The sequence below is a fragment of the Corylus avellana genome, chromosome ca7 (genome assembly GCF_901000735.1).
Source record: "Corylus avellana chromosome ca7, CavTom2PMs-1.0".
Taxonomy (NCBI): Eukaryota; Viridiplantae; Streptophyta; class Magnoliopsida; order Fagales; family Betulaceae; genus Corylus; species Corylus avellana.
The window spans coordinates 2,931,676-2,959,640 of record NC_081547.1 but is presented as its reverse complement, the minus strand read 5'-3'; the positions used below and the strand labels follow the sequence as shown (position 1 = coordinate 2,959,640).

The 27,965-nt window shown below is 35.7% G+C and overlaps 2 protein-coding genes and 1 pseudogene across 2 annotated transcripts; all 3 read right to left on the bottom strand.

The window, feature by feature from the left end:
• On the bottom strand, positions 1-8,191 carry LOC132186531 (probable receptor-like protein kinase At2g23200). The gene is made up of 2 exons (XM_059600511.1): positions 6,865-8,191; positions 1-2,718 (listed from the first exon to the last, which is right to left on the bottom strand). The coding sequence occupies exons 1-2, from the start codon at positions 8,062-8,064 to the stop codon at positions 187-189; spliced, it is 3,732 nt and encodes a 1,243-aa protein (XP_059456494.1). The 5' UTR covers positions 8,065-8,191; the 3' UTR covers positions 1-186.
• Positions 8,192-18,841: 10,650 nt separating this feature from the next.
• Positions 18,842-21,693, bottom strand: LOC132187306 (probable receptor-like protein kinase At2g23200). The gene has a single exon (XM_059601581.1). The coding sequence runs from the start codon at positions 21,488-21,490 to the stop codon at positions 19,028-19,030; it is 2,463 nt and encodes an 820-aa protein (XP_059457564.1). The 5' UTR covers positions 21,491-21,693; the 3' UTR covers positions 18,842-19,027.
• A 3,432-nt stretch (positions 21,694-25,125) lies between these two features.
• LOC132188547 (probable receptor-like protein kinase At2g23200) lies at positions 25,126-27,953 on the bottom strand (annotated as a pseudogene).
• Positions 27,954-27,965: the final 12 nt, after the last annotated feature.

Here is a 27,965-nt window from a genome sequence, read left to right as displayed (position 1 = left end):
TGTTCTTAAACTTTTCACTAATAGATTATAGCCAAATGCTTGATGTTCAATAAACCTATTATTATTACACTTGCAGCATTGAGTAAACAAACAAAGAGCACAAAGATACATAATACAATACAAGATTCTCCACAGTGATAATGAACAAAGAAAGAGATAAAACTACCCTAAAGCAGTAGCTAGAGATTATCTGGCACCATCAATCCTCATCTGAGAGAAAACCCCACTATCTGTCGTCTCCGAACCATCATCCCTTAACATAATGGGCACATGATCATCTTCCCAATCTGGGATGCTATGATCGGAAGGCAAAGGCAATTCCAAAAATGCATTTGTTGTAGAGTCGTCATGCGCTTCTTTGTGCAATGCAGTTTGTTGAAGCTGCAGTGCATATTCCAAGTCCCACTGCACATCAAGCATGGAAGGCCTGTCAGCTCCACAATCCTTCAAACAATTCTCAGCTATTTCACCAAATTTTCTTAGTGAATCATGGTTAATTTCTCCCACTAACAACGGATCGATAATCTTTTCAAGTTGCCCTTTCTTTTGCCAAAACATCCCCCATTCCGCAAGGTTCACCTCCTCCCTCTTGGGCGAGTCAACAATAGCTGGCCTTGCACAAAGCACCTCAAGAAGTACCACACCAAAGGAGTAGACATCAGATTTTTCTGTAAACTCAAAGGTTCTAAAATATTCAGGATCCACATAACCAAAGCTACCCTTTATGCCAACAGTACTGAAATGGTTTGGATCTTGATGGCCTGATCTTGAAAGGCCAAAGTCAGCAACTTTAGCCACGTACTGTTCATTCAGCAAGATATTTGTCGACTTAACATCCCGGTGAATGATTCCCCCAGCTGAAGAGGTGTGAAGGTAATGAAGGCCCTTTGCTGAACCAACACAAATCTCAAGCCGTTGCTTCCAAGACAATTTAGACCTTTTAGATGATCTCTCAGGGTTCTCCTTCAAAACATAGAGATGGTCTCTCAGAGTGCCCTTTTCTATAAATTCATACACCAGTATCATCTCAGACCCTTCTTCGCAATACCCTATCAAGGAAACAAGATGGCGATGGCGAATTTTGGATAAGACCAAGATTTCTGTTTCGAATTCAGGAAGGCCCTGCCCATTTTTAGGATCACTTCGTTTCACAGCCACTTTGGTACCATCCGGAAGAGTTCCCTTGTAAACTTTGCCAAACCCACCCTCACCTATTAAGAATTTGATGTCAAATTTATGAGTTGCATCAACTATTTGAAGAAGAGGCATCTTCAAATTTAGGTTAACACTACGAACCGGGGAGGCATTCGCTTTCCCTTTACTGTAATAACTTCCTTTTCCATGAAGCGCCGGCAATGAACCTACTCCATCAACATGCTTTGCTTTCTTGTATCTTAACCCCAACAACAACAGCACTACCAAAACGAAGACAAAGACCGCACCACAAGCGGTAGCAACTATAACAACAAGATGTTTCTTTGGCTTGACCTGAATAGGAACACCCATAAACTCCATAATCTCCAGCCCATTCAGATAGGCAGTTTTATTTGCAGAATCCTGCCTCGGACCTACACTAACATTCATAACTCCCGAATCGTCAGAATCAACCACAAAATCATAGTAAAATGGAGCTGCCAACTGCTCAATTCCATCACGATCGTCAGGATAGATCGTCTGACTGAAGTTGCTATAAATAAGGAGATTGAACCTGATCACAACATCAGCCCTTGTGCTAACAATATCGCAGAAGTGCAGCCTCACCAGGTGTCTGGCGTTCTTCTTTACATCAAAACGCCAAGTTATGTCGGAGTCGGACGAATTTGAATTTAATTCTTTACAAGTCCTGTAAATAAGATCTGAAGCGCTGTAATTAGTAGCACCAAGAACATCATATTTAAGCGTACCGTTATACAGGGGACAGATTTTTGCAGATCCTGGGGAAAGTAGATAATCGTCATCCGGTATCCAAGTTCTCCACAGTGAGTCATTGTTCTGTGGACCTCCAACATTGACCCTGTGAATTGTGCGTAAAACCTGAGATCCTACGCTAACGTTAGTTTGATTGCTCCCAGCAGGAGTAACTAGAGGAAAATCATCCAGGACGAAGTCTTTATCTGGAATTAGAAAGACTTCTATGGCGCTCACGAAAGCAAAAGATTTTCTGTGAGGAGTAAAGTGGATGCTGAACTTGGTTCCGTTGATAGTGAGTAAGAACTCCTGAATCACAGGTGACTTACTATTTTCTTGAACCCCAAAGTTTGACAAGAGCGAAAAATTAGAAGTTGAAACATCGAATAGGGCCTTAGCCAGATTAGTCTTCCCGGACATGAACGGAAAGAAATGGAGGCGAACATAATAAATGCCATGATCGATGATATCAAAATCATATGAAGATGGGTTTTCAAAAATTCTTGCAGTTTGATAGAGAGACATATCTGTTGCTGAGTTGGTGTCACTGACATCAGAGCTTGTTCCGACAGAGAAGGAGCCAGAATTCAAGTCACCAACGAAGTTCCGACCGCCGACAGTAATGTTGGACTTTGACCCGCAATTGATGAAATACACAGCTGGTAGAGTGTAATTAGCTGATGAGGGAAGCAAAAGAGAAAGGAAATGGAGAAGAAAGAAAGGGAAGAGAGCCCTGAGGAGATGAAGCATTTCCATGGAAAATTGGTAGGAGTTTCTTGTGGGAGACTGAAAGTGGACCTTGTCAGTAAAAAATGGAGGAAGTAGTGGACGTCATAATTTGCCTTGAGCAGATCATATGTAGAAGAAAATCTCGTGTTGACTTTGACGTTTGAAAGGTTATATGTTCGGGTCCCAGGAAGAAAAGTCTTCCATGTTCTTTAATAGCTTTTGCATCTACCTAGCAGCTAGGGAAAAGAGGAGGAACATGCACCCGGACCATTTCATTAAAGAATGTATTTTTTGTTTTCTTTTGTTGGTTTCGTCCTTCGTTAATAATTCCCTCATTTCATTACTCAAAACGGGAATTGTCTCTTTGATCCTCACCAATAGATAAGTTTTACATAATAAACCTCCCGTTTCTAACACCGTGAAGTAGAGTTTTTTAATAATTGATCAAATGCCCGTAACTACTCCACATTTAACTTCTTTACATAAAGCATGTTTTTTTTTTTTTTACATGTCCATATAAGTGGGAGTGAAAATTCAAACTAGTAATCTTCGCTTTATAAAACGTGGTCCTTAGGCCATTGAGCTACCCATTAAAGATAATATAAAACTTGTACTACCTCTAAGGAGTACAACATTTAAATAAGGTGACAAGTCATTTTATATCTAATAATAATAATAATAATAAAGGTTTTAAACTAATTATACAAATAAAAGAAAGTATTATGATTGACATATTAAATTATATATAATATTTGCTTCTTTTTTAAATGCATGAATCGCTTATAAAATGTAATTGACAATACATGTTACGGTTGCTTTTGTAGAAATAATTTTTTCAAAATAAAATTTGATAAAATCCTAAGTAAGATCAACAATATCACAATTAAAATTAAATGGATTGTTCATATTATCAATTGAAAATAAGATGTTTAAAAATTGATTATAAACACGTAATTAGTAATTATACATCACAAAAAGTAAGAATATTAGTTTTTAAATTACAAAATATAATGTAATTAATATTAGATAAAAAAGGTATTACTTAAATTTGTCACCTTGTACTTCAAAATCTGTCAAGCCCGCCCTCCTTGTAGCTATGCTCTATGCTGGACGGGAACATTATCAAAATTCAAATGGGCTGTTTTCTATCTTGTTTTCAGAAGCGTCTTTAAAGAATTTTCTTTCTTTTCTCCATTCGAATCAAGAATTGAGAAGACATTATCATTTTCCATATTCAATTAAAAAAAAAAAATCTCAAACAGAGTCGATAGAGCTATTAATTTTTCCAAATTTGGCGGCTACTTTGTACAGAAGCATCGGCACACGTAAAATACTTCTATATGATTAAAAAAAAATCATCCTTTATGTATGCATTGATTAATAAATAAAATTTGGCTGCATTCTGTTGAGCACTCTCGCTACGCGAGAAACTAAAGCCAAGCAGATGTTCAGAGATAAAGTGGTTATGGAAATAAACTAAGCCTATTCGCTTAAGTTTTGGGGCTAAAGGTTCACTTATGTATATTAAGTATTTTTTTTTTTAATATTTTTTCAATGTGGGACTCAACACTCATAAATGCACTCACAATAATTCCTCTCTCACTTGTGAGTCTTTTTATATTTCCAAGAGTGTTTATGGAGATAAAGTAATTATGGAATTTTTACTAAAAATACATTAATATACATAGTTAAACTAAGCCTCTAACCCAAAAGCCTAAGCTAATAGGCTAAAATCCACTTAAATATATTAAGCACTCTTTTCTTTTTATATTTTTTCAATGTAGGACAAAATACTCACAACAGTGAAACCTTGAAGGGAGGAGAGACAATTCATTCTCGCGTGTAGAATTCGACTAATTTTAAGGCATATGAATATAATTATATAAGTTAATTATAATCTAATTTATTTAATTAAATGGGTTATACTTTTTAATTTTAACTCACTAAATTTGAGTTGAATTTAAATCACATAGCAAATTGTATTAAAAATTACAAGCCTTACAGCATCTTCGGTCAGCAATAAGAGTTATTTTAGCTAAAAAAAACCCCTTCTCTTTTTTCTTCTTCTTCTTTTTTTCTTTTCTTTTTTTTGTTTGAGAAAATTGACGAGCCTTTCATTGAGGAAAATCAAAATAGAGCAAAAGAGCTATGTGGGTACAATCAAGATAGAGCATTCAGCTTTGTGGTGACAATTATTTTGATGCCTACTGGGATCACATCCTCCCAATTTCTATCGGAAAAGGATCCTCTCCATTTTAGGGAGAGGGTATTTTTGTCCAAATAAAAAATAGGGAGCCAAAAAAATGACAATATTACCCCCTAAAATGAAATGGAGAGGATGTAAGGGGGTGTTTGGCAAAAGTGTTCAGCCAGCCTAGACACTGTAGATTATCGGTATAAGTGCATTTTAATAAAATAATCCTCATAAACCTGATGTACAATTACCCTATTAGCCTTTACTTTTTTTTTTTTTTTTTTTTTTTCTGACAAATTCTAGCGCTTTGATTTCTCTTCAGCTCCCTAGCTCATTTTCTTTCCTCAGCCAACTGACCCAAATCTACTTGTGTGAGCCCTTCTTACCCCCGACCCCCAAACTTGCATCCTCTCTCTCTGTCAAAAATATAAATACGCAAAAGAAACCCAGAGGGGCAAGGGAGAAGAGGGCGGAGGGTTTGAGTTGAAGACGATGAGGAGGTGCCACGTGTGGAGGAGCAGGAGTGGGACGAGGAACCGCTAGAGGGCTGGAGATTGAGCTGAGCCCTTGAGCCGTAGAGGATGATGGCGGCGCGGTCTTAGGCGCGAGCGGCGTCCTCGGCTGTGGTGAAAGTGCCGAGCCACTTGCGTGTACGCTTGCGTGGCTCTCGGATCTCGGCTACCCATTTGCCCCAACTTCGTTGCCGGGCTCCACCGTACCTGAACTTGCTGTTGTCGGGGCCTCCTTTGCCCTTGCATTTCCTACTGCTTGAGCAGTTATCGACGGTGGCGATGGTTGTGTCTGTGATCTTGTTTGTGATGGAAGAGAAGGAAGGGATGGGTGGGTGGGTGGGTGTCTTGGGGAGGGTGATGAGTGTCGTCCATAGGGTGAGGGAGCTTTAAAGATGGAAACTGCCTGGTTCAGTGTTCTTGACTAGTCGGAATAGAGGACTCTGGAGCTTTGTTTTGAATGTCATCTCTATAAATGGTGGATGAGGGCGGTGCTGTCTTTTGGGTATTTATCTTTTAACTATTTGTCATAACCGAATGGACTGAGCTGATGGTATGAGATTTTCTGTAGAAAAAGTTCAATAACTAAGGGGTAATATGGTAAAAAAGTGACAAATTTTAAGGATGAAAAAGTGGTCAACTGGTCAATAATAAACAGTATCTAGGCTATGGCCATTTCTATCCACATCACAACATAGGGCTTCCCTGGCTAGAGAATGTGTGGCTGCATTTGCTTTTCTGCATATATGTGTGCACTGTCAATGGGAGAAAAAGTATAGCTCCTTACATATACCCTTTATTTTATTTTACCTACTCATTTTCAATACAAATTTTAGTAGTTGACAAGCTATTTTCTTTAAATAATATTTTTTTAATAAAGAGAAATATGAAAAAAAATATATTAAAATAATCTTATAGACTTTCATATTTGAAAGTTTAGTGTAACAAATTGTTAAAACAATTTAATTTTAAAAAGTTTGCTCGAATATAAAACCAAACATAATAGCTAAATTTAACTTAAAACGCTTAGTTGAACGCCTGCCGAAGATACTCTTTGGTAAAGCTAATTAACTCGAAATATGTACGTTTTTCTTGAACTATCCCGAGCTGATTTATTAGATATGATTGACTTTAATATCATTTTGTCGTGAGTCAGGATAATTAACAACATTTGTGTACTAGAATATATAGCTTAATTCAACATAATATATATGGAATAAGATCCTCTGGATATATATATATATATATATATATTAGGAGGTTGAACTCCACCCTCCGCCCTTTTATAAGAAGACATCATGCAAATCTGCAGCCCATTCAGTCTCTCAATACTATAATAGCAAACAAAAACAAAACTTAAAAAGTAAAAAGACAAATAAAACCATATATTGAGAAACGTTTAAAGAGTTACAGGGAACTAAAACTCGAAGCAGTTGACGAGATTATCTGGAACCATGCATTCATCCTGGCTTGGGAGACAACGCCAATGCCTGCTGTATTCATACACCGTCGTCCCCTTGCCTATTTATCATTTTCTTCAACCCCCAGATTCAATTCCTTCATAACTTCCATAAATTCCATAATCTCCAGCCCATTCAGATAGGCAGTTTTATTTGCCGAATCCTGCCTAGGCCCTACACTAACATTCATAACTCCCAAATCATCAGAATCAACCACGAAATCATAGTAAAATGGAGCTGCCAACTGCTCAATTCCATCACGATCGTCAGGATAGATCGTCTGACTGAAGTTGCTATAAATAAGGAGATTGAACCTGATCACGACATCAGCACTTGTGCTAACAATATCACAGAAGTGCAGCCTCACCAGGTGTCTGGCGTTCTTCTTTACATCAAAACGCCAAGTTATGTAGGACGAATTTGAATTTAATTCTTTGCAAGTCCTGTAAATAAGATCTGAAGCGCTATAATTAGTAGCACCAAGAATATCATATTTAAGCGTACCGTTATAAGGGGGACAGATTTTTGCAGATCCTGGGGAAAGTAGATAGTCGTCATCCGGTATCCAAGTCCTCCACAGTGAGTCATTGTTCTGTGGACCTCCAACATTGACCCTGTGAATTGTGTGTAAAACCTGAGATGGTACGCCAACGTAAGTTTGATTGCTCCCAGCAGGAGTAACTAGAGGAAAATCATCCATGACGAAGCCTTCATCTGGGATTAGAAAGACTTCTATGGCGCTCACGAAAGCAAAAGATTTTCTGTGAGGAGTAAAGTGGATGCTGAACTTGGTTCCGTTGATAGTGAGTAAGAACTCCTCAATCACAGGTGAATTACTATTTTCTTGAACCCCAAAGTTTGACAAGAGCGAAAAATTAGAAGTTGAAACATCGAATAGGGCCTTAGCCAGATTAGTCCTCCCGGACATGAACGGAAAGAAATGGAGACGAACATAATAAATGCCATGATCGATGATTTTAAACTCATATGAAGATGGGTTTTCAAAAATTCTTGCAGTTTGATAGAGAGACATAGCTGTTGCTGAGTTGGTGTCACTGACATTAGAGCTTGTTCCGACAGAGAAGGAGCCAGAATTCAAGTCACCAACGAAGTTCCGACCGCCGACAGTAATGTTGGACTTTGATCCGCAATTGATGAAATACATGGTTGGTATAGTGTAATTAGCTGATGAGAGAAGTAAAAGAGAAAGGAAATGGAGAAGGAAGAAAGGGAAGAGAGCCATGAGGAGATGAAGCTTTTCCATGGAAAATTGGTAGGAGTTGCTCCCTTATCAGTAAAAAATGGGGGAAGCAGTAGACGTCAATAATTTGCCTTGAGCAGATCATATGTAGAAGAAAATCTCTTGTTGACTAGACGTTTGAAAGGTAAGCGGCAAAGTCATTTCCCAGGAAGAAAAGTCTTCCATCTTCTTTAATAGTTTTTGCCTACCCAGCAGGGAAAAGAGGAGGAACATTCATCCGGACAATTTCATTATTCTCTTGTTGACTAGACGTTTGAAAGGTAAGCGGCAAAGTCATGTCCAAGGAAGAAAAGTCTTCCATCTTCTTTAATAGTACCCAGCAGGGAAAAGAGGAGGAACATTCACCCGGATAATTTCATTATATATATATATATATATATATATATATATATATTTGTTTTCTTTTTCTTGGTTTCGTTCATAAGCTAACAGCATTATTGGAGAGAAGTTAATTCTTATTTTAGAGAGTGAAAATGGTAAAATGTATATTTTTGACCCTTTATTCGTTTCCCTATTATGAAAAAAAAAAAAAAAAAACTATAAACCTCCCGTTTCTAATCTAACACCGTGAAGAAGAGTTTTTAAATAATTGATCAAATGCCCAAAACTACTCCAGCATTTAACTTCTTTACATAAAGCTTTTTTTTTTTTTTTTTTTACATGGCCACACAAGAGATAGCAGAGATTTAAAATAATGACTTCTGCTTTATAAGACGTGGTCTTTACCCGATTGAGCTACCAATTGGAGACAACATTTAAATAAGGTGACAAGTCATTTTATATCTAATAATAATAATAATAATAAAGGTTTTAAACAAATTTTACAAATAAAAGAAAGTATTCTAATTGAGACATTAAATTATATATAATATTTGCTTCTTTTTTTAAATGTATGAATCGCTTATAAAATGTAATTGACAATACATGTTGCCGTTGCTTTTGTAGAAATAATTTTTTCAAAATTAAATTTGATAAAATCCTAAATAAGATCAATAATATCACAATAAAAATTAAATGAATTATCCATATTATCAATTGAAAATGACACTTTTAAAAATTGATTATAAACACGTAATTAGTAATTATGCATCACAAAAAGTAAGAATATTAGTTTTTAAATTACAAAATATAATGTAATTAATATTAAATAAAAAATGCATTACTTAAACTTGTCGCCTTGTACTTCAAAATCTGTCAAGCCCGCCCCTCCTTGCAGCTCTACTCTATGCTGGACAGGAACATTATCAAAATTCAAATGGACCGTTTTCTATCTTGTTTTCAGAAGCATCTTCAAAGAATTCTCGTTCTTTCTTTCATTCGAATTAAGAATTGAAAAGATTCTCTACTGTAATTATTTTTCTTATTTAATTAAAAAAAAAAAAAAATCTCAAACAGAGTTGATAGAGCTATTTGTCCAAATTTGGCGGCTACTTTGTACAGAAGCATCGGCACACGTAAAATACTTCTACATGATTAAAAAAAAAAAATCGTCCTTTATGTATGCATTGATTAATAAATAAAATTTGGCTGCATTGTGTTGAGCACTCTGACACGAGAAACTAATCTCAAGTAGATGTTGAGAGATAAAGTAGTTATAGAGTTTTTATTAATAATACGTAAATATATATAGTTGAACATAACTTTAGCTCAAAAGTTTAAGCGGAATGAAATAGCCCATTAGCTTAAGTTTTTGGGCTAAGGTCCACTTATATATATATTAAATACTCTTTTTTTTTATATATATATTTTCTCAATGTAGGATATAACACTCACAACAATCTCTCTCTCTTGTTAGTCTTTTTATTATTTCCAAGAGTGCTTATGGAGATAAAGCAATTATGGAGTTTTTACCAATAATACATTAATATACATAGTTGAACGCAACTCTAACCCAAAAGCCTAAGCTAATGGGCTAAGATCCACTTAGATATATTAAACACTCTTTTCTTTTTATATTTTCTCAATGTGGGACAAAACACTTACAAGTGCGCTCACAACTATAAAACCTTGAAGGGAGGAGAGACAATTCATTATCGCATGTAGAATTCGAGTGATTTTAAGGCATATGAATATAATTATATAAGTTAATTGTAATCTAATTCATTTAATTAAATGGGTTATGCTTTTAAATTTTTAACTCACTAAATTCGAGTTGAATTTAAATCACATAGCAAATTGTAATAAAAATTACAAGCCTTACAGCATCTCCAACAATTAGAGTTATTTTAGCTAAAAAAAAAACTCTTCACTTTTTTCTTTTGTTTTTTTTTTTATGGTTTTTTTTTTTTTTTATGAGAAAATTGACGAGCCTTTCATTGAGGAAAATCAAAATAGGGCAAAAGAGCTCTGTGGGTACAATCAAGACAGAGCATTCAGCTATGTGGTGACAATCATTTTGATACCTACTGGGATCGCATCCTCCCGATTTCTATTGGAAAAGGATCCTCTCCATTTTAGGGAGAGGGTATTTTTGTCCAAATGAAAAATAGGAAGCCAAAAAATGATAAAATTGCCCCCTAAAATAAAATGGAGAGGATCCAAGGCCATTTCTATCCACATCACAACACAGGGCTTCCCTGGCTAGAGAATGTGCGGCTGCATTTGCTTCTCTACATATATGTGTGCACTGTCAATGGGAGAAAAAGTATAGCTCCTTACATATACCCTCTCTTTTATTTTACTTACTTATTTTCAATACAAATTTTAATAGTCGACAAGCTATTCTCTTTAAATAATATTTCTTTTAATAAAGAGAAAGATGAGAAAAAATATAAAAATAATCTTATAGGCTTTCATATTTGAAAGTTTAGTGTAACAAATTGTTAAAAAAAATTAATTTTAAAAAGTCTGCTCGAATATAAAAACAACACATAATAGCTAAATTTAACTTAAAACGTTTATTTGAAGCCTGCTGAAGATTCTCTTTGGTAAAGCTAATTAACTCGAAACATGTACGCTTTTCTTGAACTATCCCGAGCTGATTTATTAGATTGACTTTAATATCATTTTGTCGTGAGTCAGTATAATTAACAACATTTGTGTACTAGACACAGTTAATGCTCTTTTTGATTACTTAAATATTATCTTAATTCAACATAATATATATTGAATAAGATCCTCTCGATATATATATATTAGGAGGAGATTGAATCCGTGACTCCACCCTATGTCCTTTTATAAGAAGACATGATGCAAGTCTCCAGCCCATTCAGTCTCTCAATACTATAATAGCAAACAAAAACAAAACTTAAAAAGTAAAAAGACAAATAAAAGCATATATAGAGAAACGTTTAAAGAGTTACAGACTTACAGGGAACTAAAACTCGAAGCAGTTGACGAGATTATCTGGAACCATGCATTCATCCTGGCTCGGGAGACAACGCCAATGCCTGCTGTATTCATACACCATCGTCCCCTTGCCTATTTATCATTTTCTTCAACCCCCAGATTCAATTCCTTCATAAACTCCATAAATTCCATAATCTCCAGCCCATTCAGATAGACAGTTTTATTTGCCGAATCCTGCCTAGGCCCTACACTAACATTCATAACTCCCGAATCGTCAGAATCAACCACAAAATCATAGTAAAATGGAGCTGCCAACTGCTCAATTCCATCACGATCGTCAGGATAGATCGTCTGACTGAAGTTGCTATAAATAAGGAGATTGAACCTGATCACAACATCAGCCCTTGTGCTAACAATATCGCAGAAGTGCAGCCTCACCAGGTGTCTGGCGTTCTTCTTTACATCACAACGCCAAGTTATGTCGGACGAATTTGAATTTAATTCTTTACAAGTCCTGTAAATAAGATCTGAAGCGCTATAATTAGTAGCACCAAGAACATCATATTTAAGCGTACCGTTATGAGGGGGACAGATTTTTGCAGATCTTGGGGAAAGTAGATAATCGTCATCCGGCATCCAAGTCCTCCACAGTGTGTCATTGATCTGTGGACCTCCAACGTTGACCCTGTGAATTGTGTGTAAAACCTGAGATCGTACGCCAACATAAGTTGGATTGCTCCCAGCAGGAGTAACTAGAGGAAAATCATCCATGACGAAGTCTTTCTCTGGGATTAGAAAGACTTCTATGGCACTCACGAAAGCAAAAGAATTTCTGTGGGTAAAGTGGATGCTGGTGAGTTACTATTGTTTTTAATGGAAAAATTTGACGACAGCGAGAAATTAGAAGTTCAAACATCGAATAGGGCATCTGTCAGATTACTACCCTCGGACACCAACGGAAAGAAATGGAGACGAAATTAATAAGTGCCCCTATCAGTGATATCAAACTCATATGAAGATGGGATTTTGAAAATACTGGCAGTTTTATAGAGAGACACATCTGTCGCTGAGTTGGTGTCACTGACATCAGAGAGGGTGCCAGAATTCAAGTCTCGAACGAAGTTCCGACCCCCGACAGTAATGTTGGACTTTGACCCCCAATTGATGAAATACTTGGTAGTAAGAAATTCATAATGAAATAGAAATAGAAATAAATTGCGAAAATAAAATAAATGAGTGACAAAGATTTTTACGTAGTTCGGTCAACAACTTACATCTACCTATTGTTAGAGTATACTATGGAGTTCAAGAATAATAGTCACAGTATAAGACTATTATTGACTTACAGTTGAAAAATATCACAGCTAACCAAGCTAGAGTAGGAGTCTATTTGTATTCAACATGATTATCTTATAAATAGGAGCATGTTATATTGTAAAGATTTTCCAGAGAAATAAGAGCTTAATGCAGCCTTAGGGCTTGATCTTGTGGATGTAGATCATAGACCGAACCACACATATCTCTGTGTCTTATTATTTCCGCATTATAAATTCTTTTATGGTATCAGAGCTATTGGCTTACGCCAATATCTGATCCAGTGGTCTTGTGAATTTTTTTCTTTTCTTTTTCTTTTCTTCGTTTTGGTTTATGTCAATATTCTGCAGATCTCCTTGCCATAGATCTTTGCATTGAATTTGACCAAAAAAAAAAAAAATTTTGTTCCGTCAAATTCTAGTGGTTGTTGATGAAGTTTTCATCTAACACATAGGTCTTGGTACAATAGATCTCATAAGAAGCAGAACCACGTGATTCCTTGTTTTGTCATGCATCCGAGACAACATAGACACTGCAAATGAGCTGCTCCATCAAACCGTCTGTCGCGCCTCCGTTGATCTTCCTCCTACCTGCAGTGATCTCACCGCAGACAACCACGTTTCGCCGTCCCACCTGCGCCTAGGCCGGCCATCCATGGCCCATCTCAAGCAACGTTTCTCCAGCCATCCACCAGTCCCTGTTTCTGTCGCTTCCTTCACTGCACCAAGTCATCATCCTTCTAGCTTTCGCCGACGACCCACTGCGTGGGTAGCCTCCTCACCGTCACTGCAGCCGCGCCGCTCTCTTCAGGCACCCCGGCCCCAGAACTCCGCCACCTCTACGACGCCCAGACTCTACATCGTCACCGAACCTACAGCCACCGTCCTGACCGCGCATCTGCACCAATCTATGGCGCTCCAAGCCGTAGATCCGCTGACTCCAGTAACAGATCGTGTTTTCAGGAGTTTTCTTTTATGGTTCATTGAGAAGAAGACGCATGTTTGGCTACAGGTTTTGATTTACCCTTATTCGAGTATGCAGCTATTCCTATTCTAGTTTAGGAATATGATATTCTGATTTAGTTGTTTGGAGTTTTGTTTGGTTACGGGATTAAGGTATTCCTTATCCCAGTTTATGTAATCTGTGAACAGGATACTCTTTAAAAAAAAAAAAAAAAAAAAAGAGGGAGAGAGAGGAGGAAACCGAGAAATATATATATATATATATATATATATATTTGCCCTTTGTTGGCATAGTTTTTTGGTCTTTTGTTAGTCCTTTGTTGACATAGACCTACTTTTAGCCCTTTGTTGGCCCGATTCTCTTGGCTTTTGTGGTATTGTTTAAAACCCAAGCCCATTTTAACCCACAGTTGGCTCATACCGGCCATAGTAGCCGATGCCGGCCACAGTTGCCGAAGTTCAAATTCAAAAGCAACCGATGTTTCAAATCCGGCGCCATCAACTCCACTCAACTACCTCGGCCACCACCAACTCCAACGAGTTTTCGGTGACCATCTCAGCTTCCATTGCCTTGCCGACCAAAGAGCAAACTCAAGTTTTCACGAGTTTACACCTTGAGTTTGAGGGGGAATGTTAGAGTATACCATGGAGTTCAAGAATAATAATCACAGTATAAGACTATTATTGACTTACAGTTGAAAAATATCACAGCTAACCAAGCTAGAGTAGAAGTCTATTTGTATTCAACATGATTATCTTATAAATAGGAGCATGTTATATTGTAAATATTACCCAGAGAAATAAGAGCTTAATGCAGCCTTAGGGCTTGATCTTGTGGATGTAGGTCATAGACCGAACCACACATATCTCTGTGTCTTATTATTTCCGCATTATAAATTCGCATTATAAATTCTTTTACATATAAAGCCCAAATAGCTACATTAAACTCTTATTTAATGAATTGTTTACAATACAAAATGCTCTATTTATAGAACTTATAAATAAATATAATCTTAATTAAATTCTCTAATATAGAGTGATCAAATCATAATCAAATTTCTAAATTAAACTAATCTAATTTTCGTCAAATTCCTAACTTTATGGTCATTCAAATATACTCTAACAGAAAGAGCGTAATTAGCTAATGAGGAAGCAAAAGAGAAAAGAAATGTAGAAGAAAGAAAGGGAAGAGAGCCATGAGAAGATGAAGCATTTTCATGGAAAATTGGTAGGAGTTTCTTGTGGGAGACTGAAAGTGGACCTTATCAGTAAAAAATGGAGGAAGTAGTCGACGTCATAAATTGCCTTGAGCAGATGTAGAAGAAACTCTCGTGTTGACTTCGACGTTTGAAAGGTAAGCGTCAAATCAAAGCTTCCAAGGAAGAAAAGTCTTCCATCCTTCTCCACTTCTTTAATAGCTTTTGCATCTACCCAGCACGGAAAAGAGGAGGAACTTGTACCCGGACCATTCTCGATCCCTTTCCTCTCTCGGTTTACTGCCGAAGCTAATTGCATTCTCATCCGCCTTTTTACAGTTGAAAAATTCTTCTTTGAAGAGAAAAATAGTAAATGCATATTTTTTAACCTCTATTCATCTAATGAAAAAGTGAAAAAATATCTGAGGAACATGAACAATGTTCTCCACTAGTTTTTTTTTTTTTTTTTGAAGAAATGTCCCCCACTAGTTAAGCAGCATTGATTGGTTAGTACCCAAATATATATATATATATATATATTAAAAAAAACATAAAAAATATTCAAGTTTTTTCTTTCGTTCCCCTTTTTTTTTTTTTTTTTTGTCATTTGTTATTTTCTCCTCTCTCTTTCTTTCTTTTCCACACTCTCCCCAAACCCACAAAATTACCACACTATTCACTCTTTTTTTCCCCCCATTTATGCCTAGAGATATGGGAATGACTTATGGAGTTATGGTCCTACGGATTAATAATGGTGAGAAGTACAAATTTTCAAAAATATAATTGTTAGGAAAAAATAAATTTTAAAAATATGATTGTTAAAAAAAAAAATGTTAGATGTTCTCCTAATTCTAGGTGAATATTACTTTCTAAAAATTGGGTGAGAGAAATAAGAGCCAATTTTTTTTTTTTTTTTTTTATAAAATAATATCCACCTAGAATGAGGGGAGCACCTAATATTTCCCTTTAAAAATGACAAATTTTCAAAAATATATGTTAGAAAAAAGATAAATTTTCAAATGTATGATTTTTTTTTTTTTGACATATCTGCACAAGGAGTGAGAAAGAGAAAGGAGATTCGAACTAATGACCTTTACTTTATGAGATATGACCTCCAATCGATTGAGTTACACCTTGAGAACCAAATATATGAATGTTAAAAAAAAATAATAATAAAAATAATATTTAAATAAAATAATAAAAGGAAAATCCTATTTAGAAAGCTGAACATAAATGCTTTGGAGCAATTAAAATGGAGATTTTTATTTTTATTTTTATTTTTGGCTAAAATAGGAAACAAATTCAAGGAAGCATATGAAAATGCTATCGGACATTAGCGCATCTCCGGTAAAATAAGCAAATGAACCATAATAGTTGCGGCTTTTGACAGCTTTACCTTTTATAGCTGAGAAATCTCGGTCACCAACAAAGACTCACCGGCCATCAACAGGGATCACGCCCTCAGGCGCTCCACAGTTGATGAAGTACTTATCAGGAACAGCGTAAGCCGATGAGAGAAGAAGAGAACAGAAATGGAGAGGTAAGAGAAGACAGAGTTGGAGAAGCGAAAACGTAAAGTTTATAGAATTTGTGTCCATAATCTCAATTTAAATCTTCACTTCTCTCAAATTATTGATTTAATTAATTAATTTATAAATTACACTATGTGTGAGTGTTTTTTTTTACTATAATTTAAATTCAAAATTTTTTTGTATATATATATATATATATATACATTATTAATTAATACATTTTTTTTACATGTCCGCACAAGAAAGGGAATTCAAACTAATTGGAAAATTAATTAAAGCATTTGATAAAAGGGCTTACAACAAATCTCAAAAGAAGACACGATTTATCAACTCCAAAGTCTCCGATTAGCAAAAGATTGAACAAATAGTCGCGGTAGAAAAGAACATGAATTGATAAATCTTTTGGTGCAATTTAATCTTAGTCCCATACTTGTAAACTTTTTTTTCTTTTTGTAAAGCAAATAGAAATCAAATAAAATTGATGTTTTTGTCATGTGGAAAAATTACAGTACACGGATATTGACCAAAGCTAAACTGGAAAAGGCATCAAAGTTGAATTAATGAAATTTTTTTGGGTCAAAATTCTTCCATATTGAAAAAGAATAATCTTAGATGTAAATTTGTTGTTTGTTCTGAATCCTCAATATGATTTGATTTGTATTTTTTTTTATTTGATTTGTACATTAAATAGGCACTTGTCAACATTTTAGACTACCGCTTGTCTGTCACAATCCTTAAGTGATTCCCTTGAATGTTTATACTTTTATATTTGAGAAGTGGTAGGGAGCCAAACAAATGAATCCAGAAAAATTTCTTAACTGACGTGACAATGGTTTTTAAATTAAAAAAATGCAATTCTCTCTCCCTTGTCTGCCACTCACGGTTTGTCACGTCAGTTTGAAAAATTTTATGGGTTCATTTGTTTGGCTTCTTAGCACTTCCATTTATATTTAGTATATGATATCTAAATTCAAAGCGGAATGAAAATATTTTCAACCATTTTTTCCAAGATGTTTTGTCAAAAATATTTTTGCCTTTTTGGGGCAAAAGTAATTATAATGAAAATATTCTGAGTTTTTTTCTCCAACGATTGTATGAAATCCGAGACCTTTTTGGGCAAAAGTCTTTCATCTTGAAGAATCTTAGATGGGCTAAATTTGTTATTTGTTCTAAATTCTTTAATACGATTATTTATTTATTTATTTTGTTTCCTTATTTGGTTTGAATATTAAAAGAACATTTGTCAACATTTTAGACTGTTACTTGTTGCAATTCTAAGCGCGAAAGCTTCTACTTTTATATGTAGTATATGATATTCTAATACTCCACTTCACAAAGTTTTGCAACGTGCAATTCATCTAAGTAAAATTCTCTTATGTTACAAAAAAAAAAAAAAAAAAATACTCCACTTCACAAAATAGTTTACCATCTCCTTATTTTCCTCCTCGAACTTTGCTAATTGTATAACTGATGTTAATTTGGTTTTATCTTCCTTCCAAAGTTGGAATACTTTGAAAGTGTCTTGTAGTACCAATTTTTGAGAACATGATTTAGCTCAATGACCACTTCTCATCTTATTTTTGGAAGCATTCTCACAGGATCTCTTATTCTCTCTTTCATCTGGATCAGAAATGGGAAAGATCCTCTACTGTAATTCATTTCCTTATTCAATTAAAAAAAAAAAAAAAGTATTTACCATCTATGTAAGAGCAACTTATGGGGGCAAATTAGGTTTAGGGGCTTAGTCGTATCATCTTATGGCCCAAAGAGACATATGTCTCAATTTCAACTTAAATTGGATTCAAGTTAAACTCTACACCTGGAACCCTCACTCTATTTATTCAATAAATAATGGACACAAATTCCCTCCAAAGAAATTTCATTCGATCCACTCTAATAAATGTCAACTATTTTCTAACATGTTTGAATTCCCCAAAATCAATTTTTGGGTTCCTAGGTTAGAAACAACACTATTATCTCACTTTTATCCTATATTGTTAATGTTGTTGATCTAATGATTAATTGGCATTGCCATATCAACAAAGTATGATAAAAATGTAATTTACAACATTTTTCTTAAATAAATGGTGGACCATTTTAGTTCATTATACTGGATTAGCATATGCTTTTGACTAGTCATTTTTTACTTGGAAAGAGAATTTTACGGAACCAACAAAGAAAAGTTTTTGGGGAAATTTGAATTACACCCACCCTTCAAAGTATAAGTGGTCTAGCAATCATATATTTGAAATCTAAAAATTTTCATTGTCAGTATTGAATATTTCAGCCATTTTTAATTTTACCATTTTTTTTATTAAAATGCCAAAAGTACCCCATTTAAAACAAAAATGAAAATTCAAGCGACCTAAAGTGAGGTTATAGGTCACCAGTCGACGTGGCCTGGGTCAGTCCAATCATTTCATTTCATTTCGGAATTTTCACTCTTTTTATTTGGGAGGGGGGCAACTGAATAACAGAGTAGATCGCGTGTTCTTAAACTTTTCACTAATAGATTATAGCCAAATGCTTGATGTTCAATAAACCTATTATTATTACACTTGCAGCATTGAGTAAACAAACAAAGAGCACAAAGATACATAATACAATACAAGATTCTCCACAGTGATAATGAACAAAGAAAGAGATAAAACTACCCTAAAGCAGTAGCTAGAGATTATCTGGCACCATCAATCCTCATCTGAGAGAAAACCCCACTATCTGTCGTCTCCGAACCATCATCCCTTAACATAATGGGCACATGATCATCTTCCCAATCTGGGATGCTATGATCGGAAGGCAAAGGCAATTCCAAAAATGCATTTGTTGTAGAGTCGTCATGCGCTTCTTTGTGCAATGCAGTTTGTTGAAGCTGCAGTGCATATTCCAAGTCCCACTGCACATCAAGCATGGAAGGCCTGTCAGCTCCACAATCCTTCAAACAATTCTCAGCTATTTCACCAAATTTTCTTAGTGAATCATGGTTAATTTCTCCCACTAACAACGGATCGATAATCTTTTCAAGTTGCCCTTTCTTTTGCCAAAACATCCCCCATTCCGCAAGGTTCACCTCCTCCCTCTTGGGCGAGTCAACAATAGCTGGCCTTGCACAAAGCACCTCAAGAAGTACCACACCAAAGGAGTAGACATCAGATTTTTCTGTAAACTCAAAGGTTCTAAAATATTCAGGATCCACATAACCAAAGCTACCCTTTATGCCAACAGTACTGAAATGGTTTGGATCTTGATGGCCTGATCTTGAAAGGCCAAAGTCAGCAACTTTAGCCACGTACTCTTCATTCAGCAAGATATTTGTTGACTTAACATCCCGGTGAATGATTCCCCCAGCTGAAGAGGTGTGAAGGTAATGAAGGCCCTTCGCTGAACCAACACAAATCTCAAGCCGTTGCTTCCAAGACAATTTAGACCTTTTAGATGATCTCTCAGGGTTCTCCTTCAAAACATAAAGATGGTCTCTCAGAGTGCCCTTTTCTATAAATTCATACACCAGTATCATCTCAGACCCTTCTTCGCAATACCCTATCAAGGAAACAAGATGGCGATGGCGAATTTTGGATAAGACCAAGATTTCTGTTTCGAATTCAGGAAGGCCCTGCCCATTTTTAGGATCACTTCGTTTCACAGCCACTTTAGTACCATCCGGAAGAGTTCCCTTGTAAACTTTGCCAAACCCACCCTCACCTATTAAAAATTTGATGTCAAATTTATGAGTTGCATCAAGTATTTGAAGAAGAGGCATCTTCAAATTTAGGTTAACACTACGAACAGGGGAGGCATTCGCTTTCCCTTTACTGTAATAACTTCCTTTTCCATGAAGCACCGGCAATGAACCTACTCCATCAACATGCTTTGCTTTCTTGTATCTTAACCCCAACAACAACAGCACTATCAAAACGAAGACAAAGACCGCACCACAAGCGGTAGCAACTATAACAACAACAACACCACCATGTTTCTTTGGTTTGTCCTGAATTGGAACACCCATAAACTCCATAATCTCCAGCCCATTCAGATAGGCAGTTTCATTTGCCGAATCCTGCCTAGGCCCTACACTAACATTCATAACTCCCGAATCATCAGAATCAACCACGAAATCATAGTAAAATGGAGCTGCCAACTGCCCAATTTCATCACGATCGTCAGGATAGATCTTTTGATTGAAGTTGCTATAAATAAAGAGATTGAACCTGATCACAGCATCAGCACTTGTGCTAACAATATCGCAGAAGTGCAGCCTCACCAGGTGTTTGGCGTTCTTCGTTACATTAAAACGCCAAGTTATGTCGGACGAATTTGAATTTAACTCTTTGCAAGTCCTGTAAACAAGATCTGAAGCGCTATAATTAGTAGCACCAAGAATATCATATTTAAGCGTACCGTTATAACGGGGACAGATTTTTGCAGATCCTGGGGAAAGTAGATAATCGTCATCCGGTATCCAAGTCCTCCACAGTGAGTCATTGTTCTGTGGACCTCCAACATTGACCCTGTGAATTGTTTGTAAAACCTGAGATCGTACGCCAACATAAGTTTGATTGCTCCCAGCAGGAGTAACTAGAGGAAAATCATCCATGACGAAGCCTTCATCTGGGATTATAAAGACTTCTATGGCGCTCACGAAAGCAAAAGATTTTCTGTGAGGAGTAAAGTGGATGCTGAACTTACTTCCGTTGATAGTGAGTAAGAACTCCTGAATCACAGGTGAATTACTATTTTCTTGAACCCCAAAGTTTGACAAGAGCGAAAAATTAGAAGTTGAAACATCGAATAGGGCCTTAGCCAGATTAGTCTCGCCGGACATGAACGGAAAGAAATGGAGGCGAACATAATAAATGCCATGATCGATGATATCAAAATCATATGAAGATGGGTTTTCAAAAATTCTAGCAGTTTGATAGAGAGACATATCTGTTGCTGAGTTGGTGTCACTGACATCAGAACTTGTTCCGAAAGAGAAGGAGCCAGAATTCAAGTCACCAACGAAGTTCCGACCATCGACAGTAATGTTGGACTTTGACCCGCAATTGATAGTGTAATTAGCTGATGAGGGAAGCAAAAGAGAAAGGACATGGAGAAGAAAGTAAGGGAAGAGAGCCATGAGGAGATGAAGTTTTTCCATGGAAAATTGGTAGGAGAGCTGCCTTTTCTCTTTTCTTGTGGGAGACTGAAAGTGAACCTTATCAGTAAAGAATGGAGGAAGTAGTGGACGTCATAAATTGCCTTGAGCAGATGTAGAAGAAACTCTCGTGTTGACTTAGACGTTTGAAAGGTAAGAGTCAAATCAAAGCCATTTCCAAGGAAGAAAAGTCTTCCATCCTCCTCCGCGTTGTTAATAGCTTTTGCATCTACCCAGCAGCAGGGAACTTGTACCCCGGACCATTTGGAGAGTTTTTTTTTTTTTTTTTTTTTTTTTTAAACTGCCGATGCTAATTGCATTCTCCTCCGCCTTTTTACTGTTGAAAAATTCTTACTTTGAAAAGAAAAAGAGTAAGTGATAGAAATTACGCATGGCGTGCATCACAGGCAAAAAAAAAATTTTAATTATTATTTTATTATTATAATTTTTTTTTATTATAGTAAAATGTATTTTTTTTTTTAACTATTCGTCTTCCTATTATGAAAAAATATCTGAGGAACATGAACAATGTTCTCCGCTAGTTTTTTTTTTCTTTTTTCTTTTTTCTTTTTATAATCATTTTCCCCACTAGTTAAGAAGCATTGGTTGGTTAGTCCCCAAATTTTATTTTATTTTTTTAAAAAAACATAAAAATCTTCAAAACTTTTTCTTTCAGTTCCTTTTTTTTTTTTGTTGTCATTTTCTTATTTTTCTCCTCTGTCTCTCTCTCTTTCTTTCTTTTCACGCTTCTTCCCAAAAGATTACGACACTAATTCACCATTTATGCCTGGATTAATAATGGGTGGGGGGTAATTTAAAATATACTTCTAATTGTTAAGGAAAAACTAAAGAGGTTAAAATATGAGCCTATTTAAAAAAAAAAAAAAAAAGGATTAAATATTTTCCTAGTCCCTGGATAATACTCCCAAAACAGAATTAGAGAAAGAAATAAGAGCTTTTTCTTTTCTTTTTTTTTTTTTTAGAAAATAATATCCACTTAAAATGAGGAGATCGAACACCTAATATTTCCCTTTAAAAAATGATAATTTTTCAAAAACATATGTTAGAAAAAGACAATTTTTCAAAAATATACATTAGAAAAGGACAAATTTTCATATATATGATTTTTTTTTTTTTAAATATATATGCACAAGAAAAGAGAAAGGAGAAGGAGATTCAAATTAGTGACTTTTACTTTATAAGATGTGACATCCAACTGATTGAGTTACACATTGAGAACTAAATATATGAATGTTAAAAAAATAATAATAAATAAAATAATAAAAGGAAAATCCTAATTTAGAGTGCCGAACATAAATGCTTTGGAGCAATTCAAATGGAGATTTTTTGTGTGGCTAAAATAGGAAACAAATTCAAGGAAGCATATGAAAATGCTACCGGGCATAAGCGCATCTCCGGTAAAATAAGCAAATAAACCATAATAGTTACGGCTTTTGACAGCTTTACCTTTTCTAGCTGAGAAATCTCGGCTGCCAACAAAGACCCACCTACCATCGGCAATGGTCACGTTCTCGGGCGCTCCACAGTTGATGAAGTACTTATCAGGAACAATGTAAGCCAATGAGAGGAGAAGAGAAGAGAAACGGAGAGGTAAGAGAAGACAGAGTTGGAGAAGCAAAAACGTAAAGTTTATAGAATTTGTGTCTATAATCTCTTCACTTATATCAAATTATTTAATTAATTAATTGCACTATGTGTGAGTTTTTTTTTTTTTTTAATTTAAATTCAAAATTTTTGTATATATATAAATTATTAATTATTAATTAACGCATTTGATAAAAGGGCTTTCCACAAATCTCAAAAGAATACATGATTTATCAACTTGAAAGTCTCCAATTAGCAAAAAGATGCAATTTGTTATTTGTTCTGAATCCTCAATATGATTTGATTTGTTTTTTTTTTATTATTATTTGATTTGGAAATTAAATGGACACTTGTCAACATTTTAGAATACCGCTTGTCCGTCACATTCTTTAAGTGATTCTCTTGAATGTTTATGCTTTTATATTTTAGTATATGATATCCAAACCCAAAGCAGAATGAAAATATTTTCTACAATTTTTTTCCGAAGTTGTTTTGTCAAAAATATTTTTGGGGCAAAAGTAATTATAATGAAAATATTTTGAGTTTTCTCATACGAGACCTTCTTGGGCAAAAGTCTTTCATCTTGAAGAATCTTAGATGGGCTAAATTTGTTATTTGTTCTAAATTCTTTAATATAATGAAAAAATACATTTTACCCCCCCTGAACTATCAACATATTTATACTTTTAACCCTAATATTTAAAAAGTGGCACTTTACCTCACAAACTTTCAAATTGTTGTAATTCGACCATTCTGACTTTTTTTTTTTTTTTTTTCCAAAATGCCCACATCCCAAGTTAAAAAAATTAAAAATTAAAAATTAAGGGGTGGCTGGCCACCCTAGACCTGCCACCCCTTAATTTTTAATTTTTTTTTTTTAAAAAAAAAAAAAAAAACTTGAGATGGGGGCATTTTGGGAAGAAAAAAAACTTAGAATGGTCGAATTGCAATAATTTGAAAATTTGGAGGGGTAAAGTGACACTTTTTAAACATTATGATTAAAAATGCAAATGAATGGATAGTTCTGAGGAGTAAAATGTATTTTTCCCTTAATATATATATATATATATATATATTTGGTTTCCTTATTTGATTTGAATATTAAAAGGACATTTGTCAATAGTTTAAGACTTGTACTTGTTGCAATTCTAAGCACGAAAGCTTCTACTTCTAAGCACGAAAGCTTCTACTTTTATATGTAGTATACGATATTCTAATACTCCACTTCATAAAGTAGTTTACCATCTATGCAAGAGCAACTTAAGGGGGCAAATTAGGTTTAGGGGCTTAGTCGTATCATCTTATGGTCCAAAGAGACATATGTCTCAATTTCAACTTAAATTGGATTCAAGATAAACTCTACACGTGGAACCCTCACTCTATTTATTCAATAAATAATGGATACAAATTCCCTCCAAAGAAATTTCATTCGATTCACTCTAATAAATGTCAACTATTTTCTAACATGTTTAAATTCCCCAAAATCAATTTTTGGGTTCCTAGGTTAGAAACAACACTATTATCTCACTTTTATCCTATATTGTTAATGTTGTTGATCTAATGATTAATTGGCATTGCCATATCAACAAAGTATGATAAAAATGTAATTTACAACATTTTTCTTAAATAAATGGTGGACCATTTTAGTTCATTATACTGGATTAGCATATGCTTTTGACTAGTCATTTTTTACTTGGAAAGAGAATTTTACGGAACCAACAAAGAAAAGTTTTTGGGGAAATTTGAATTACACCCACCCTTCGAATTATAAGTGGTCTAGCAATCATATATTTGAAATCTAAAAATTTTCATTGTCAGTATTGAATATTTCAGCCATTTTTAATTTTACCATTTTTTTATTAAAATGCCAAAAGTACCCCATTTAAAACAAAAATGAAAATTCAAGGGACCTAAAGTGAGGTTATAAGTCACCAGTCGACGTGGCCTGGGTCAGTCTAATCATTTCATTTCATTTCGGAATTTTCACTCTTTTTATTTGGGAGGGGGGCAACTGAATAACAGAGTAGATCGCGTGTTCTTAAACTTTTCACTAATAGATTATAGCCAAATGCTTGATGTTCAATAAACCTATTATTATTACACTTGCAGCATTGAGTAAACAAACAAAGAGCACAAAGATACATAATACAATACAAGATTCTCCACAGTGATAATGAACAAAGAAAGAGATAAAACTACCCTAAAGCAGTAGCTAGAGATTATCTGGCACCATCAATCCTCATCTGAGAGAAAACCCCACTATCTGTCGTCTCCGAACCATCATCCCTTAACATAATGGGCACATGATCATCTTCCCAATCTGGGATGCTATGATCGGAAGGCAAAGGCAATTCCAAAAATGCATTTGTTGTAGAGTCGTCATGCGCTTCTTTGTGCAATGCAGTTTGTTGAAGCTGCAGTGCATATTCCAAGTCCCACTGCACATCAAGCATGGAAGGCCTGTCAGCTCCACAATCCTTCAAACAATTCTCAGCTATTTCACCAAATTTTCTTAGTGAATCATGGTTAATTTCTCCCACTAACAACGGATCGATAATCTTTTCAAGTTGCCCTTTCTTTTGCCAAAACATCCCCCATTCCGCAAGGTTCACCTCCTCCCTCTTGGGCGAGTCAACAATAGCTGGCCTTGCACAAAGCACCTCAAGAAGTACCACACCAAAGGAGTAGACATCAGATTTTTCTGTAAACTCAAAGGTTCTAAAATATTCAGGATCCACATAACCAAAGCTACCCTTTATGCCAACAGTACTGAAATGGTTTGGATCTTGATGGCCTGATCTTGAAAGGCCAAAGTCAGCAACTTTAGCCACGTACTGTTCATTCAGCAAGATATTTGTCGACTTAACATCCCGGTGAATGATTCCCCCAGCTGAAGAGGTGTGAAGGTAATGAAGGCCCTTTGCTGAACCAACACAAATCTCAAGCCGTTGCTTCCAAGACAATTTAGACCTTTTAGATGATCTCTCAGGGTTCTCCTTCAAAACATAAAGATGGTCTCTCAGAGTGCCCTTTTCTATAAATTCATACACCAGTATCATTTCAGACCCTTCTTCGCAATACCCTATCAAGGAAACAAGATGGCGATGGCGAATTTTGGATAAGACCAAGATTTCTGTTTCGAATTCAGGAAGGCCCTGCCCATTTTTAGGATCACTTCGTTTCACAGCCACTTTAGTACCATCCGGAAGAGTTCCCTTGTAAACTTTGCCAAACCCACCCTCACCTATTAAGAATTTGATGTCAAATTTATGAGTTGCATCAAGTATTTGAAGAAGAGGCATCTTCAAATTTAGGTTAACACTACGAACCGGGGAGGCATTCGCTTTCCCTTTACTGTAATAACTTCCTTTTCCATGAAGCGCCGGCAATGAACCTACTCCATCAACATGCTTTGCTTTCTTGTATCTTAACCCCAACAACAACAGCACTACCAAAACGAAGACAAAGACCGCACCACAAGCGGTAGCAACTATAACAACAACATGTTTCTTTGGCTTGACCAGAATAGGAACACCCATAAACTCCATAATCTCCAGCCCATTCAGATAGGCAGTTTTATTTGCAGAATCCTGCCTCGGACCTACACTAACATTCATAACTCCCGAATCGTCAGAATCAACCACAAAATCATAGTAAAATGGAGCTGCCAACTGCTCAATTCCATCACGATCGTCAGGATAGATCGTCTGACTGAAGTTGCTATAAATAAGGAGATTGAACCTGATCACAACATCAGCCCTTGTGCTAACAATATCGCAGAAGTGCAGCCTCACCAGGTGTCTGGCGTTCTTCTTTACATCAAAACGCCAAGTTATGTCGGAGTCGGACGAATTTGAATTTAATTCTTTACAAGTCCTGTAAATAAGATCTGAAGCGCTGTAATTAGTAGCACCAAGAACATCATATTTAAGCGTACCGTTATACAGGGGACAGATTTTTGCAGATCCTGGGGAAAGTAGATAATCGTCATCCGGTATCCAAGTTCTCCACAGTGAGTCATTGTTCTGTGGACCTCCAACATTGACCCTGTGAATTGTGCGTAAAACCTGAGATCCTACGCTAACGTTAGTTTGATTGCTCCCAGCAGGAGTAACTAGAGGAAAATCATCCAGTCTTTATCTGGAATTAGAAAGACTTCTATGGCGCTCACGAAAGCAAAAGATTTTCTGTGAGGAGTAAAGTGGATGCTGAACTTGGTTCCGTTGATAGTGAGTAAGAACTCCTCAATCACAGGTGAATTACTATTTTCTTGAACCCCAAAGTTTGACAAGAGCGAAAAATTAGAAGTTGAAACATCGAATAGGGCCTTAGCCAGATTAGTCTCGCCGGACATGAACGGAAAGAAATGGAGGCGAACATAATAAATGCCATGATCGATGATATCAAAATCATATGAAGATGGGTTTTCAAAAATTCTAGCAGTTTGATAGAGAGACATATCTGTTGCTGAGTTGGTGTCACTGACATCAGAACTTGTTCCGAAAGAGAAGGAGCCAGAATTCAAGTCACCAACGAAGTTCCGACCATCGACAGTAATGTTGGACTTTGACCCGCAATTGATAGTGTAATTAGCTGATGAGGGAAGCAAAAGAGAAAGGACATGGAGAAGAAAGTAAGGGAAGAGAGCCATGAGGAGATGAAGTTTTTCCATGGAAAATTGGTAGGAGAGCTGCCTTTTCTCTTTTCTTGTGGGAGACTGAAAGTGAACCTTATCAGTAAAGAATGGAGGAAGTAGTGGACGTCATAAATTGCCTTGAGCAGATGTAGAAGAAACTCTCGTGTTGACTTAGACGTTTGAAAGGTAAGAGTCAAATCAAAGCCATTTCCAAGGAAGAAAAGTCTTCCATCCTCC